This window comes from Protopterus annectens, chromosome 8.part0 (assembly GCF_019279795.1).
Source record: "Protopterus annectens isolate FY-2018-M chromosome 8.part0, PAN1.0, whole genome shotgun sequence".
Lineage (NCBI taxonomy): Eukaryota > Metazoa > Chordata > Ceratodontiformes > Protopteridae > Protopterus > Protopterus annectens.
This window is the reverse complement of record NC_056741.1, coordinates 111304731-111320679: the sequence shown is the minus strand read 5'-3', so window position 1 is coordinate 111320679 and position 15949 is coordinate 111304731. Positions and strand designations below refer to the sequence as shown.

The window sequence follows — 15949 nt, the reverse complement described above, 5'->3', positions numbered from 1 at the left end:
AGTGGTGAGATAGAAGATAATTTAAAATTAAGAAGCTAAAGGGGTGGGCCTTCACAACTGATCCCACTGTACCCAGTAGAATGCGCTGATGAAATGGGTGGGCCTTCGTAACTGATCTCACTGTACTCGGTAGAATGAGCTGATGCAATGGGACTTGGAGGAGTGTCCAATATCAAATTTATAGTAGAGGCAGGTAACTCAAAAGCCACCAAGCTTTAAGACCACAACAACATTTGGGCGGATGGGTAGGGATACAAAAGCAGAACAGAAGTAAGGATTCAAATCACTAAGCCTAAAAACAGTTGCACGGTTTAAACAGATATGCAGCAAATATTGTGTTAGTTAATCAGAAGTGCAGAAAACAGTTGAAAATAAGCAATTATCTTTGTTGTCTCACAGCAGGTTTTTGGAAAACAGCAGAGCAAGGTCAGAAGGCCTAATTCACTGCAACGTTGAGCAAACAAACACAGACTGGTTTAAACGCTGGCTATTTAAGGCAGAGAAACTGGAGCCAGACAAAGTTCTAATTATCCATTCAAAACACCTTAAACAGAGACCTGTAGCAATAACTCTAGCCAGATTTTTTTATATATCCTTATATTTCCACTGTCTGTTTTTCCTTTTGTTGTTGTATTAGTTTTGTTTCTGCTGTAAAAAAACTTTCAATTTTTTACTTTATTTATTTTAGTATCTTATTTTGATTTTTATTTTTACTATTTAAATTTTTATTAACTTAATCTAGCTTCCTTCTGTAAATTGACATTCTTATGATACAAGCCCGAGTATCAAAATTTCATGCAGTGATATGCGCTTTTTGCTCTGTGTTGATTTGCATGACAATAAAGTTTACTTTGACTTTGACTTTGAAATGTGGGTGCAAATAAATCAATAAATAAAATGGACTTGCAAAGGCAGTTATGATTTGAGAAAAGGCCCTTATTGCTGGCTAAAGCTAGCAGGCAATTATTTTCTGTTACTTGTTTGTGGGACTGCTACACCCAGCTACTTCCTTTTAAAAATCAAAAATACATACCCTGGGCAATGTAATTCTTTATCATATGTGGTTAGCAAGACTCTTGTGCAATCTATTGTTCTTCTTTTTCTATTTTTATTTCTGACATCTTCACACAGCAGCAAACTTGTGAATTCAGTCTGCCTTATTTCCCATTTACATTATCTCGGATGTAAAAGTTAAATCACATTACACAGAAGTATTCTCAAAGAAAGGTGACATCAGTAATTGCAAGATTCATTAATCAAATGTGTTTTCAAGTGGTAACTGATTTGTGCAATTAGTGAATATTATGGAAGAGGAGAATATATACCAGGAGCTTCAGGCTATTACTGAAGACACTTACTCTGAAATCAATCAAAAACAAACCGAGAAACCCAGAGCACAACCAGGAGGTGAGTTGCCGTTTTACATTATCTGAAGGGCCAAATTTATTTGCAACAGGGTAAAGAGAAAGAATGCAAGTGCTGAACAAAAAGAATTTGATTAGGGCAGTGGAATTAATTCACTGAGAATTATCAGAAACAATTATCTTTGCATTTCTAGTTATGTATATGCTATACTTGCAGATTTTCATATCAACATTCTGTTTATTTAATACAGAAGAATCCTATGATTCAAATCTATATTATAACTTCAAAGATTTAAAACTTCAAAAGTTATAATATCAAACCCACTACATCGAAGGATGAAAATAGCGAAGCCCCAGAACATCTAAATCTTACTTAGGGCAAGATTTCAGTGGGCCATTCTGTGGTTTCGCTATTTCCTCCACTGTGGTGCGACAGTTACGGACCTTAGGGTTAGGGTGTGGGTTAAAGTAAGTGGATAGTTAGTAATATATGTATGGTTTAGTGTAGGGTTGGGTTTTGTTAACTGTATGTGTGTGGTTTATTTATTTTGGTGTGCTTGTGTTATGTGTATGTTTCTCGGAACAGTGAATATTTTTCCCTGGGAAAAAATTTGCTATTCTGAACATTCAGTGTTATCATTATTCGAAATTCCAAGTTTGAACTTATGGCATTCGATATTTTGAAATTTCGAATATATGATATAGACCCTATGATTCAGTGGTCTTTCATGAAAAATACTGGATACATAAATTAATTATGAGAGTCCAAAAAGGCATATTCTATGTTCAAAGGAGATCTGACTAGCATTCATACTGACTAGGGTGATTAGGCTAAGACATGGATGAAATTCCCATACTCTCTTTGGGTTGGAATGTTGTTTGCCTGTCACATGCAAGAACATTAAGGTAAACCCCACTGACAGGAAAATCCCTCAGACTGCTGGAAGTCAACTGCAGATTGTACCTTTATGGCATGTTGGCCGAGTGACTGTTGCTTGAACAAAACTAATCTGTCAAAATGACAAAAGACAAGACCAGACTTCTAAAGCCCAAATAAGGGCTGGATGAAGCAACTATGAAGAAACAAAAGTATGATATAAAGTAAGGAAGAAGATGTTAATAAAAAGGAATGCAGAGGAAGAAGATTTTGTAGAATAAAGAAAATGAGATGAGATTAGAGATGTATCAGTATATACAAGTATTCAGACTTACAAAGAATCAGAAATTAGTGGCGGATTTAAGCATTGGTGCAGAGGCATGCACCACCCCCTTTTTAAAGCTCCAAAGTTATAGAGCAAAAAAAAAAAAAAAAAAGAAGAAATACAATGTACTGTTATTTAATTGAAACTGGAAAATGTACATCTAAAATGGTACATTTTCCATTTCAGCTTACCATCATTTTGCTTCTCATGATTCATGCATCAGAGATGTGATTGGAGGTTGCAGTCAGGGATCTAAATTAAGATCCTGTACTGCTCCTCTGTTGTTGTTGAGTGAAGGCACGTTGGCTGGTAGGACATGTACGAGCTGAGTTGGATTACCTCAATTGCCGTCTTTCCCTAATGTAAATTCACTAACATCTGGGCAGAAGTCAATGAGTCTTACATGATTCCACATTGATGTGCATAACCTGCATAAAGTCTAACATTCTGTAGTTTTCAGAATGTTTAATACCATTCTCTCTAAAAATGTTAATATTAATGAAAAATTGTGCAAATACTTTGCTGCTAAAAGGTACAAGGTTTTCTTTTTACTTTTCCATTTAAAAACAATTGTCAGTCTATTTTACTGCTTGCCTCTAATGACAACCATTTAAATATATGCACAGGAAAGTCTTGCCCTTTGAACTTTCAAACCTTGTCACTATCTTTGTGTTACAAAAGTGACTGTCTCCATTTCCTCAGCTTTAAACCAAAGGGCTCCTCCTTCAAGCTGTAATACTGCAGAGTGCAGTAGAATTCTATCACTACAAGGCGATTTTTGATGGGAAATGCAATGAAAGTAGTCATCAATAGACAGTGATAAGGTTGCTAAATTACAAAACAGGAAAAACACCAAACCAACACTAGTAATCCAAAAAAGCAGGGCAAAAAAAAAGGCTTCCACATCTCTCTGGATTATTTCTAACTGCTGTGTTGCTTTTTTATGTACTGCATTTGGCTAAAGCAGTTTTTAGCTGTACTATGTGGAATTAAAGCATTTTGGAGTGTGGAAGCCTTTTTTTCCCTGCTTTTTTGGATTACTAGGGTTGCTAAATTATTCAGATGAGAAATTCCAGTACTGTATTAATACATCCACTTTAAAAAGTGGTGCAAACATCCAGGGAATTGTTATGGCTAGGCTTGTATAGGCCCTAGGGCCGATAGCCTAGTACCAACCTGTGAACCCATGAACCTATGAACCTATGAACATCCATTATTTAGCAGAGCTGTGACAGAAGTCAGAATCATTTTCATTTTGTTAGTGCAGGTTCTTACTACAGCACTTTGTAGAAATTTAGGTCAGAACAAGTGGTGAATGTTGTATGGCTTAAAAAGTGGTGCAAACATCCAATAGCTAGTTACATTTTATACAGGTGAGTGAATTTTGTGTTGTTTATTCCTGATATCTAAAATGAATACACCGTCTGAAGGAAGAAGGAAAAGTTATACTACAAAATAATCATTACCATGTTTGATATTATTCTTTATCTTGAAAGTTTACTGCTGACCGGCCTTGCTGGTAACTTGTCACAGATCTCTTAACTGTCCCTATTTTGAAGAAATGTTCCCGTCATACATCTCAGCTGTCCTTGACTTACAGGAACATCTTTGATTTTGACTTCGTTTTTATCTCTGTCCCTCTTAATCCTTCTTAAAACTGGTGACTTTTAGAGAAAAGGTGGTGGATCACAATTAATAAATAATGACAATAATTTGAGTTACAAACTCCTTTTACTTCAGGAAGCATAATATTAATTCACATTCTCATATTCTGTCAGTGTCTGTGCTGTAATAACAGAGGGAGAAAGAATTAAATTAATTCAGAGGTCACGCTCTAGTTATTCTTCATTGAAGTCAGAGTCCTTTTCCAACCTTTTAATCCACTGATGGATTGAACAAAAATCACGAGTAAGGAAAGAAATTTAGTAATAAGTTTCAACTGGCATCAAATGAGCCTTCGATGAAGTATGGAAATGGACTGGAATAACGACAAGCATTTGAGTTTGACTTTATATCATTCAGAAAATACACTGTAACGCAGGGCATTTTATTCTAGCAACTTTCTAAATTTATAAGAACAATATTTAAAATCTGTCCCTATTTTGGGGGGTTTGCCCCCCCCCCATTATTTTAGGCTTTGTCCAGAGTTTTGTACTAGTAGGTTAAAAGTTATGAAGGGGGGCTTAGTTAAAGTTTAAGATGAAGAAAAGGAAAAAAAATGCAATAATGGACAACATTTCCTAGTCCTTATTTCTTAGAATATTTTCTGCAACTTTATGAATACAATATTCTGCATGGTTGTTGATAAGATATCAAATGTTGGAGATGTTATGGGGAAGAAAAAGATAAAGGGGAACATGTTTTTTGGGAGTGTATTTAGTTTACAGATTTTAAAAATTCACCAGAGAATGCTGTTGTCATAAATACTGTGTGTGTGTGTGTGTGGGGGGGGGGGGGGGCGCAGCAAATGGCTGTAACTAAGGAAATTATTATTTTGAGCTGGGGCACAGCATCCAAATTATCTAGACATAGTAAGCCTTATTAAGTTTAATTCTATCGACTGCCAAAAAAGCAATAACTAGAAAATGGAAACCAGAATGTAAACTAACTGTATTTTGAAGTGCTGAATATTGTGAAAGAGATTAAAGTACTAAAAGTGGGATCTTTAGAAGAGAAAAGGAACAAAGTACATGTAAATACTTGGAATTGTGGAAACAATACATGAATACATGCAAAAAATATGTTCAGGAGAAGGAGTGAGGTTTTAAGAAAGACAGGAAATGAGCAATTTATGTCATGCTGGATTAAATGAGAGTTGTTGCAAAGAAACAAAACAGATTTAATATATAAAGCATGTAAATTTAAAAAAAAAGTTTTCTTTTAATGTATGTGTGCCTACGTCTGAAGTGATGATTTAATAAAGGTGTTAATTTGTATTACTGTATAGCAGACATACACACACACACACACACACACACACACACACACACACACGGCAAACACATGCACACAGAGGTAAGGGAGTAAGAATGAGTGTTATGCATTAAATCCTGCTAGGGAGGGGGAGTTAGTATTGCACTGTAACCATGTTTCAGTTATGTTACAGATGGCAGTATTTTTATGCATCACACACTACCTAGTAGTTGACGGAATGTTAGCCCCCTGCTGCTTTGGTAACCCCTCCACCATCAGTGAGATGGGGCCTTAATGGCCATGTGCAGCCTGCCACACCAAATTCTTCAGGAAAATGTATCACCTTGTTCAAGACACTCAGGGTTTAGGTTCCCTACTGAGGCAAAACAGGTGGCTAAATATACTGATCCTGACTTTCCAACAGAAACCTGAAAAGCATCAAGTGCATCATTCATTTCTTTCTAGAAGATCACCATGGCATAATGTGAGGGCTATACCCTGGTGTCCACAGATATAGAGAGACCACTCATCTCCCCTAGTACTTCTCTGTGGGCTATACAAACTCACTAAAGCCCATACTGTATTCCTGACTACTGTAAAGCTATAAAGAATTTCTTTCTCAGCAAAATTAAAATGTTGCCTTCTTTGTATGTGTTTTGTATATACTGCATATATATATATATATATATATATATATATATATATATATATATATATATATATATATATATCTCCATGGCCAGCAAGTGCCACTTGGTGTGGCCAAGATAAACAGTTTACTAAGGGGATATATCAAATCTAGAATATACACCAAGAATCTTTGTGAATTGCAAAGTAGATAGAAAAGGTAATAGTCGCCTGTTACAAGACAATAGTGCACCGTGGTGAAATATATAAAAAAAGCAATCAGATATTGTTGTATGTGATAAAGATACTAAAGTAAACAAGTGCTACTTTTCTTATTTTTTAGTTTTAAGAAATGCAGGCATTTCAAAGTAAAAGGGAAGTAAAGGCTGGATAAAAGCATGTTTCAGTCAATAGGCTGTAATGTTGGATTTTTGAGGTTGGGATGAGATGTTAAAATGCAAAAGTTATAATATATGTAGATTTGATATGTTTTCTCTTACATTTGTACAGCTGAATGTCTGGATTAAGGCACTTAACTTAATCTAGTAAGCTTTCTGGTAAGCAAGTCAATAAGAGAACACTGAATGAAATGACGTTTTCCGTTAGCAAATTAATGTTCAATGTGTGTTGAGGAGTCTACAGCCGAAGCAGCTGAACATTTCATACTTATGTTTTCATGGAAACAAGCTGACTATAAGGGCAAACAGTAAAAGCCGGAACACTTGTCTTCTTTTCCAGGCATGCATTGAAAATATTTGTATTATCTGTACATGTGTTATGCGCTGTGTAGGAATTACCTGTTTCTACTACCACAACATGACCAAACTACCTAGAGCCATATTTTACACTGTCGAGTGGCTAGCCCTGCCACAGTGTGCAGTCTGTGATCCATGCTCTCCTATCTTGAGGATACTGTGCACCACAGTAGATACCCAAAGAGATTGGTCTGTACATCTCTTCTCCCTATCAGACACCATGTAGAGTTAGTGCTGCTGCCCACAGCTCCATTCATTGGTAAGTTTTTTGAGATGGAAATACTCAGCATGTTTTTTGGAGGGGGGAACCCCACAGGGAGAACATGCAAACTACAAACAGGCATTATTCAGAGGTCAGGATTGAATCTTGTAGCTGGTGGTTGGGAGGCAAAGATATTAGCCATTATGTCAACTGGTCTCTTTTCTTTCTACTACCACAGCCACTGTAAATTCAACTGCAACTGAATACATATTACTGTCCTACCACACATAATGTCCAAGCTTCTTAAGGTGATTTTTCCACAACCACTGAACCCAGTGTCTCACTTTCCCACTCCCACCCCATAGTCATCTCACCAGACTGCACCCCCCTCCTTTTCCAAATTCCTGGATCTGCCACTGGAAATTGATATCAACAATGCATATTAACAATCAGCAGTAGATGAAAAGGAAAACAAACAAGGAGAAGAGTTAATGTGTAGAAAAGGTTATTCAGTTGGTCAAAGTGTTGTAAACAGGACAAATAACACAAGTGTACATTTGGTTAAATGAATGTACATAGGAATTTTTCCGCACTTTATCAATAGCACATAAAAATGTGGGCAGGAGGTATGCAGTAATATGATGTTTTTCAAAATATTTATAAAATGATATTTGTCTGATGTCACATTAGAAACATTATGTGGTCACCATGCAAGGAAAACTGTTTTGAAGTCACAATTGTAGTTAACCCACGAGAATTGAATGCATTGGTTGTTACATCCAGAAAGACCATGTAGGTAGTCATGCATATGGTATATTACATGGTCTTGGGGGTGTTACTGATAGTTAAGGAGGATAGAAAAAGTATGGGTTGTTATATTAAGGAATATTTAGAATGAAGTAAAATAGGGACTGTATACCATGTAAAGAAGTATACATACAAAAAAGAGCTTGAGATTCGTGTACAAGTTTACAATATTAAAGATCATGCTCAAAGGTTTTTTCTCTGCAGTATTTTTGATGTATATATACTCATCATGTTAAGTGTGCTTTGCAAAGGAAAATATGCATTTTTGTTTTAGTTACTTCAGTGGAAGTGTATTTATTAAGTGTAATAAAATTGTTTGTATTTTCTGTATGCTGAACAACTGTCCAATTACTTCTTGAATCTGTGTCACCTGACCCTGTATTCTGAGATGTAATAGTGGGTGGGGATATTTTCTATACTCTGCAGCAGATATCAGTACAAAGTGACACAGAATGCAGCACAGTCACTCAAACAACAAATCTATAAATAAAAGAAATTTGCACTTTAAACTATTGAATCCCAGAAATGTTTCACTGTCAAACTCCAAAAAAAAAAAAAAAAAGTTTCATGTAAACGAAATCACTAGTCACAAACAGCTCCTACTGTCACAACTCCTACAGATAACATCCACTATACTAAACATGACTTTTCCACTGTTGCCTCACTTTAGCAATCTCTCCCAACACACTTAAAATAAAGTACTAAGGACTCCAAAATCAGAAGGGAACTTAAAATGCATCTGTTAAAACAAGCCAGGTATACCTTCTTGTTCAATGGGCACTTCACCTAACTTCTATAACAGTCCTTCTTCCTCTGTCTGACCTTGCTTTACTCTTCCTGTTTGCTTTCTTTCTGAGATATGAATTATAATGTGCATAATGCAAATATTTGTAATTTTGATTGAATCCTAGTAAGATATATGCTGCAGTACTTAAACTCTGCTACAAATTCAAACTTCTTTTATTGTTTTAATCTCTGGACTTAGCTAATAACATTCTACATTTTTTGTATCAGCTCTAAAAATGCCATTCGACTATTGAAAATTGTTACAATACAAATAAACAGAATGGAAATAATATTCCGATATCTCTTTTGCTGCACTAGGCAGAGGTCATATATCATTACAGTTGTGTTTGCCATCTGGTAAGCTTTAAGATGAAATCTTTTAATGCCTTCAATGCATCATGGTTTTGGCATTATTAATGGAAATATGAACAAGCAGTATTGTTGCCTACATGCGTCAGTAGGATGTAACTGCAGACAATATTTGTTGCCTACCTATGTCAGCAGGATATAACTGCAGACATTTGGTGCCTACATGCGTCAGCAGGATGTAACCGCAGGCAACATTTGTTGCCTACATGTGTCAACAGGATGTAACTGCAGACAAGATTTGTTGCCTACCTTCGTCAGCAGGATGTAACTGCAACAATATTTGTTGCCTACACGTGTCAGCAGGATGTAACTGGAGGCAATATATGTTGCCTACATGCATCAGCAAGATGTAACTGCAGACAATATTTGTTGCCTACATGCATCAGCAGGATCTAACTGCAGACAATATTTGTTGCCTACGTGGGTCAGCAGGATGTAACTGGAGACAATATTTATTGACTACATGCGTGAGCAGGATGTAACTGCAAACAATATTTGTTGTCTACATGCGTCAACAGGATGTAACTGCAGACAGTAATTGTTGCCTACATGTCAGCAGGATGTAACTGCAGACAACATTTGTTGCCTATGTGTCAGCAGGATGTAACTGCAGACAGTATTTGTTGCCTCCACATATCAACAGGATGTAACTGCAGACAATATTTGTTGCCTACGTGTCAGCAGGATGTAACTGCAGACAGTATTTGTTGCCTCCACATATCAGCAGGATGTAACTGTAGACAATACTTGTTGCCTACGTGTTAGCAGGATGTAACTGCAGACAGTATTTGTTGCCTCCACATATCAGCAGGATGTAACTGCAGACAATATTTGTTGCCTAAATGCGTCAGCAGAATGACAATATTTGTTGCCTACATGCATCAGTAGGATGTAACTGCAGAAATATCCAGAGGCATCACTAGGCTGTTGTGAGGTAAAAAGTGACCACAGCATTCCCAAAGCTTACATATTCTGCAATACAAATATCCAAAGATAGGCCAAATGTATTTATTTATTATTATTTATTGTCATCTGGTTACCAGGAAAGTCCATCTGGGTAGGAGCCCATTTTCAGCCAAGACCTGGGGAGAAAAGCTCTCAAATATATGTTGGAGTAATTACATATTCCCCAATCCATGAGGCCAGTGGTGATAAACTGGGGGGCATGCAATTTTGGTTGCCTGTCCATTTGTCCAAATTACATTTGAATAGAGTAAAGAAGTATTTTGCTTTATGTGGAGTGAAAGAAGGTTCCATAGGAGTGGTATTCTTTAGCAATAACCAATGAGTGGGGGTGTTATATTGAAGATTTACCCATGGTTGGCATGGTTTGATCATGAGGATGAAGCCCGAGTGAATAAACAAAGCCAACCATGGGTAAATCTTCATTATGCCCATGCCCACAAGTTGGTTATTGCTATTATACAATGACATTATTTAAGAAAGAAATTATTTACTTTTCTTAAATAATGTCTTTGTATAATGGCACCATAGTGTTCTTCTGCATTGTTTCTGAATTCTTCAGCTTTGTTAATGTACTGCACATGCATATGGGACTTACTTTCAACTGCTTACACAGTACATCAGTGCTTTGGAAAGCAAGGAATGGAGAAGGGAAGATCTCCATTACTTTTTTTTTAACTGTAAACTCAGGATAATTTGGAGGTACGAGAGAGACAGTGCAAAAATACAAGGAAAATCAGGTGCATGTCTTTAGTTTTGCATAACATACCTGACTTTCCTTTTATTTTCTCTGCCCTCTGTATGTGCCTCTTAACTCCCTAGCATGTGGAGGGTGCATTAATTGTTCTTGGCTTATTTCCAAAATGATGGAAGCTGATTCTGATGAACAGTGTAAAGAGGGATGCTCCTTGTAGAAACATCCCCAAAACTTGAACTACAACAATCAACCTGCTAATACAAAGTTGCATTTCAGAAGTACAAGACAAAGGATGGATTCTGAGTCTTACTAGCTTGTTTCACACCAGTTGTGTCACAGTTTGAGATGTGGGTGCCAAAAGTCGCAAAATGCCAGCTCGTTATTTAGTACAGAAGTCAGCAAATAATCTTGTGTTGTTATTCATAAGCCAGGTAGGGTCCTAACATACAATTCTCCAGCTACAGCTGAAGTGATGGGACATGAGGTATTGGTAGCACACTGACTTTCAGAGTAGAAATCTAGGAGGTGGTACACTGCCAGAATCTAAATATAGCACATGAATTACATGTTGTCTTCATGTGTCATTATTTAATGACTTCATTGTTCAGTGATTTGTCAGAAAACCACAAATTTTATAAGGAACCGCTAAAGGAATATGAGGCAAAAGTCTGAAAAGTTGAGACTAATACCTCTGCACCACATACTAACAGAAAAATGTCTGTCCACTCAATGGTACTTCAGTGACCAGTCTTTTTATTATTGGTATATACACGATTTTACAAAGGGCACATTGGATGGGCTGACCAATCAGCGTACATAATGAGCCACAATTATAACATTTCTGATATTTACTTATCCCTCCAGCATGTTCTATTAATTTTACAAAAGAAGATTTAGGTGCCTTGCACAGCTGTTTATGACATCATTGAACTTGTGAATGTGCAATAAGTCTGACAGAACAGGGTGTGATGAGTCTCTGTTAAAAGGCTGAAATCACCTGGCAATAACATGTATAATTTGTATAACACTGAGAAGACAGGCAAGGCTTTGAGACAGTGTGCTTAGTTTTAGGCCTTTTTTTAGTGACAAAGCATTGTGGTTGTTCCAGTTGTGAGACGTGTTTAAACAGGTACATACATGACTGGCCTAATGAGTGCAAAGCACAGTGAAACAATTCCATCTGGAATCCATAACTTTATATAGAAGCTGTGTAATTAGAAAATGGATTACATACAATAGTGGATACAAGGTGATCAAAGGACAGTTCATAGTTGACATTGGTTCCCAGATCTTTTACTACAGGGTCAGTTTTCATGGGGGTGTTGTGAGTGTGATAGTTACAAGGGAATCATGGAGTTACAAGGGAATCATGGTTTCCAAGTATATAATTTAAACCCTTCTTGGCATTAAGTTTTACTCATTGGTTTTGGCACCAACTAGTTATTTGAGAAAGGCCATCCTCCAGGATCCTGGTGTCCTCTGGGGAGTTTAGGAGGGGACCAAATATGCAGTCATCTCTGAATTTGGTCAGCTACAGACCTTTGACCTCCAAGAAGTAAATATCAAAGAGGAGAGGCCAAAAGACTGAACCCTGGGGTACTGCACTAGTGACAGGTATTTTGGAAGAGGTACATCCTCCTTTCCTTACTTCCTGGGTTTTATTAGCAAACCAGTTTGCTATCCAATGAGTTACACAGGGACTAACATTTAGCTAAGAGAGTTTATCTATGATGCCTGAGTGTGGGATGGTGTTGAACACTTTTGTAATGTCCAAACATGCATAGTGCACTGATCTATATGCATTCATTGCCATAGTGACGTTTTTGAAGAAATCAATCAGGTTAGGTAGTTTTGATCTTCCCTTGACAAATCTAAACTGGGTTGGGTTGACATTCTGTAGGTTTCCTATACCCCTGTTTATTTGTTCTGTAATGATATTTTCTATAGCCGTATACATGAGACCTGTCATGCTTATGGGTCTTTAATTACCTGGGTCCATTGAAGCCCCACCTTTGTGTAGGGGAATGACTGTTGCTGTCCTCCATCCAGCACAAAGCTTGAGGCTAATTTTGAATAGCCTCTGTAGTGGGATTGACAATCATGCTTTAGTCTAATCAGCAGGTAGTCTGGTATGTTATCCAGCCCCATAGACATATAGACATACCCCGGGATCCATGAAGCTTGTGCCAGGTGCAGGCGTAGCGTAGGTGGAATAACACCAAATATGGCCACCGAGCGATTCAGGTACGATCCAATTCCACGTGCACTACCAGCGTATGCCAGATCTGCGCAGCTCCCGGTGTAGGTATGCAAATGACCCCATGTGCAGAACTGCAGCATGCAAATGAAGGTACATAGTGATTCATGAAGTGGTGTAGGTGTAGCATAAGCCTACAGAAATGTAAACCAAAAAAAAAAAAAAACGGTTTACATGTTGACAAACAGAACATCGGAGCCTTGAAAGTGGACCAGACTCATGTATTACAAAGTTAACATATACCAATGGTTAAATATACAGCCAATGGCATAAGAAAAGATGCACAACACATAAAAAATAACATTTAATGTCATGGCCACAGTAACGCAAAGTACAACCGTAGGGCATGTGTGCGCAAACGGGAACACAAGGAAAATATATACAAATGTCATATAATAGCAATGTAACCCAAATCATGATTTCACCATAATAGTCAATGGTATGCATGCCACACCACAACCAAGCTGTAAGGGTTGCTAAGGGCTTGTGACAGTGTTCGGCGCGGTAACTATGAATTGGTAGTCAATGCCATGCAAATGAGGCAAGTAATAGTGAATTGCAAATGTCCCGCCGGCCTAAGGATGTACAATATGGTGCAGTGCTACAACACCGAGGAGTGGTCTGGAGGAATACATGACATCAGCAGTGGGGTGTGCCACTGCAGCTGTCAGCACATTGGAGCAATGCAAATCTGGGCTGCCCATTGCTAAGCAAAGCCGCAGGACAGGGGTGTGGATGTAGGTATAGCTTTGCTCAGCTGAGAGAACACATGGTGCCTGAAAGCGCATGTATACGTAGATGAAAATGTGCCTGAAACCCGGTAAGCGGACTCACCCGCCGTGCACCACAGCCCAAAAAGGAAGTTTAGGGGAAGACAATAAGGAAATGCCACAGTAGGGTAATTGGAGTACAACTGAGCAATTAACACTTATTAACTCAGAGTGGGCAATTGATGGCAGCTAACAAGGCTGCTAGCAGCAACCTGCAGAACAGGATAGAGGAAGTGTCGGATTGCAAAGAAAAGAGAACTGTAACTGCCGAGCAAAGCAAACCTGCAGTAGATCGGCAATAGAACACATTTCGCAAGACAATTCTGGTTTGGGAAAGTACAAAACAAACAAGCAGGCTGCTGGATGCATGCCAGACAATGGGAGGGGAATCGTTAAGAAACATTGAGGCAAGGGCAAGAGGTAATCCACGGCAGCTAAATGTGATTCAACACCAAAGGCAGCACAATAGCAGTATCTGTGGTAAAACACAAGATACCCTGCAGCTCCGAATATACATACACACCCTATGACATCATCAGTGTTCAAAGCACAATATTATAAAGTGTGAAGGCACATCACACATACTTGTGTATTCCCAAATACTGCACCATCGGTGTAAACAGATGGGGAACTTTTGCAATGTACTTGTTGGGAGCTGCCATAGCTGTGATTCATCATCATGTGTTGGAGACTGAAGGTGTTGTGGAGGATGATGCTGACAACCACCTCAGGCCCCAAAGGAGGAGAAGAGTGTTCAGACCAACAGTAACTTACCAGGTGCAACATGATCTGGAGATAGTAGAGCATTACAGGGTGGACAGGGACATCATACAGCAAATAGTTGAGCTGTGCCGGCCACACCTGAGATCCAGAAACAACAGAGGGGAACCCATCCCACTGGATAGGAAGGTATGTGTAAGCCTGAAAATACTAGCTACAGGTACTTTTCAAGACCAACTGGGGATATCATGGGGATCTCACAGGCATCAGCATCCAGGGTACTACACCAGTTCCTGGATGCCATGTTACCACATGCCAATGAGCATATATACTTCCCCCGAACTCAGGAGGAGTTGGCCAGCAATATGCGTCACTTCCACCATGTGGCACACTACCCAGAGGTAAAGGGTGCAATAGACTGTACGCACATACATATCAAGTCACCACCCGGAGACCATGGTAGGCGCTACATAAACCACAAGGGATACCACTCCATCATCTGCCAGGTCGTGTGCAATGCACAGGGAATTATCACGGATGTGTGTGCTGGCAGCCCTGGAAGCTACCATGACTCTCACATCTGGCATGCCTCACAGCTGTATCAGGTATTTGTCAGGGGGGACATCCCATATGGCCACCTTGTGGGGGATGCTGGCTATGCACTGGAGCCGTGGATGATGACTCCCATCAGAAATGCACACACACCCATGCAAGAACGCCATAATGAGGCACGCACACAAACTAGAATCATCATAGAGTGTGTGTTTGGGATGCTGAAATCACGGTTCTGTTGCTTGGACATATCTGGTGGAGCCTTGCAGTACTCTCCAGGCACGTGTGCCCACATCTTCATAGTATGTGCCATGCTACGTAATATGATCCTGTGGAAACAGCTGCTGCAGGGACATAATGGTGAAGGCCCTCACAGCCCACCACAATTGCCAAGGCCATCACAGGCACAGAAGGATTCAGACCACGAACAAACTGTGCCAGCCCCAGTAGGCAGACAGAGGCATGCCCAATATGCCCACGCCTTTGCAAAGAGGGAACGTATAACACATACACTGACAGTGTAGGCCCCTACGGACTGACACACTTCTCCACATGCACACACAGTAAAATGGATGACACACACACATGACCACCTGCAAATTGTAATGTATAGGTGGCCTACTGTGTGAATCCTACATAGCCAGCCCTTAACTATTGCACACACAACAGCTATTGGAACAAGGAAAGTCAACACCTGAACAGTAAATGAAGCTAGCAGCATATGTTGATACTGTATGTATAGGTTCCTGGGTACATCGGTAGGTACATGCCCGATTGTCAGAGGCCATTCAGCAGCCTAGGCAAAATGTGTCTGCTATTGCCACCCCATCGATTAACCAACTGTCCCTCTGTGGAGCAGAGCCAATTGTGGGATCCACATGTGTAACCACTGTTCCCCACCTACTCTGCATGGATTCCCCGGTGTGTTAATGAGGGCCTCCATATAATGTAATTAGGGATGTAGT

General features: G+C 38.9%; 1 protein-coding gene across 1 annotated transcript in view; it reads left to right on the top strand.

Moving 5' to 3' along the window:
• The first annotated feature begins 1144 nt into the window (after positions 1 to 1144).
• LOC122808152 (C-type lectin domain family 4 member A-like) overlaps positions 1145 to 15949 on the top strand; it is a 485199-nt gene continuing 470394 nt past the window's right edge. The window contains exon 1 of the mRNA XM_044079124.1: positions 1145 to 1407. Coding sequence (XP_043935059.1) covers positions 1305 to 1407 — 103 coding nt within the window. The 5' untranslated portion in view covers positions 1145 to 1304. The remainder of the gene's footprint in view (positions 1408 to 15949) is intronic.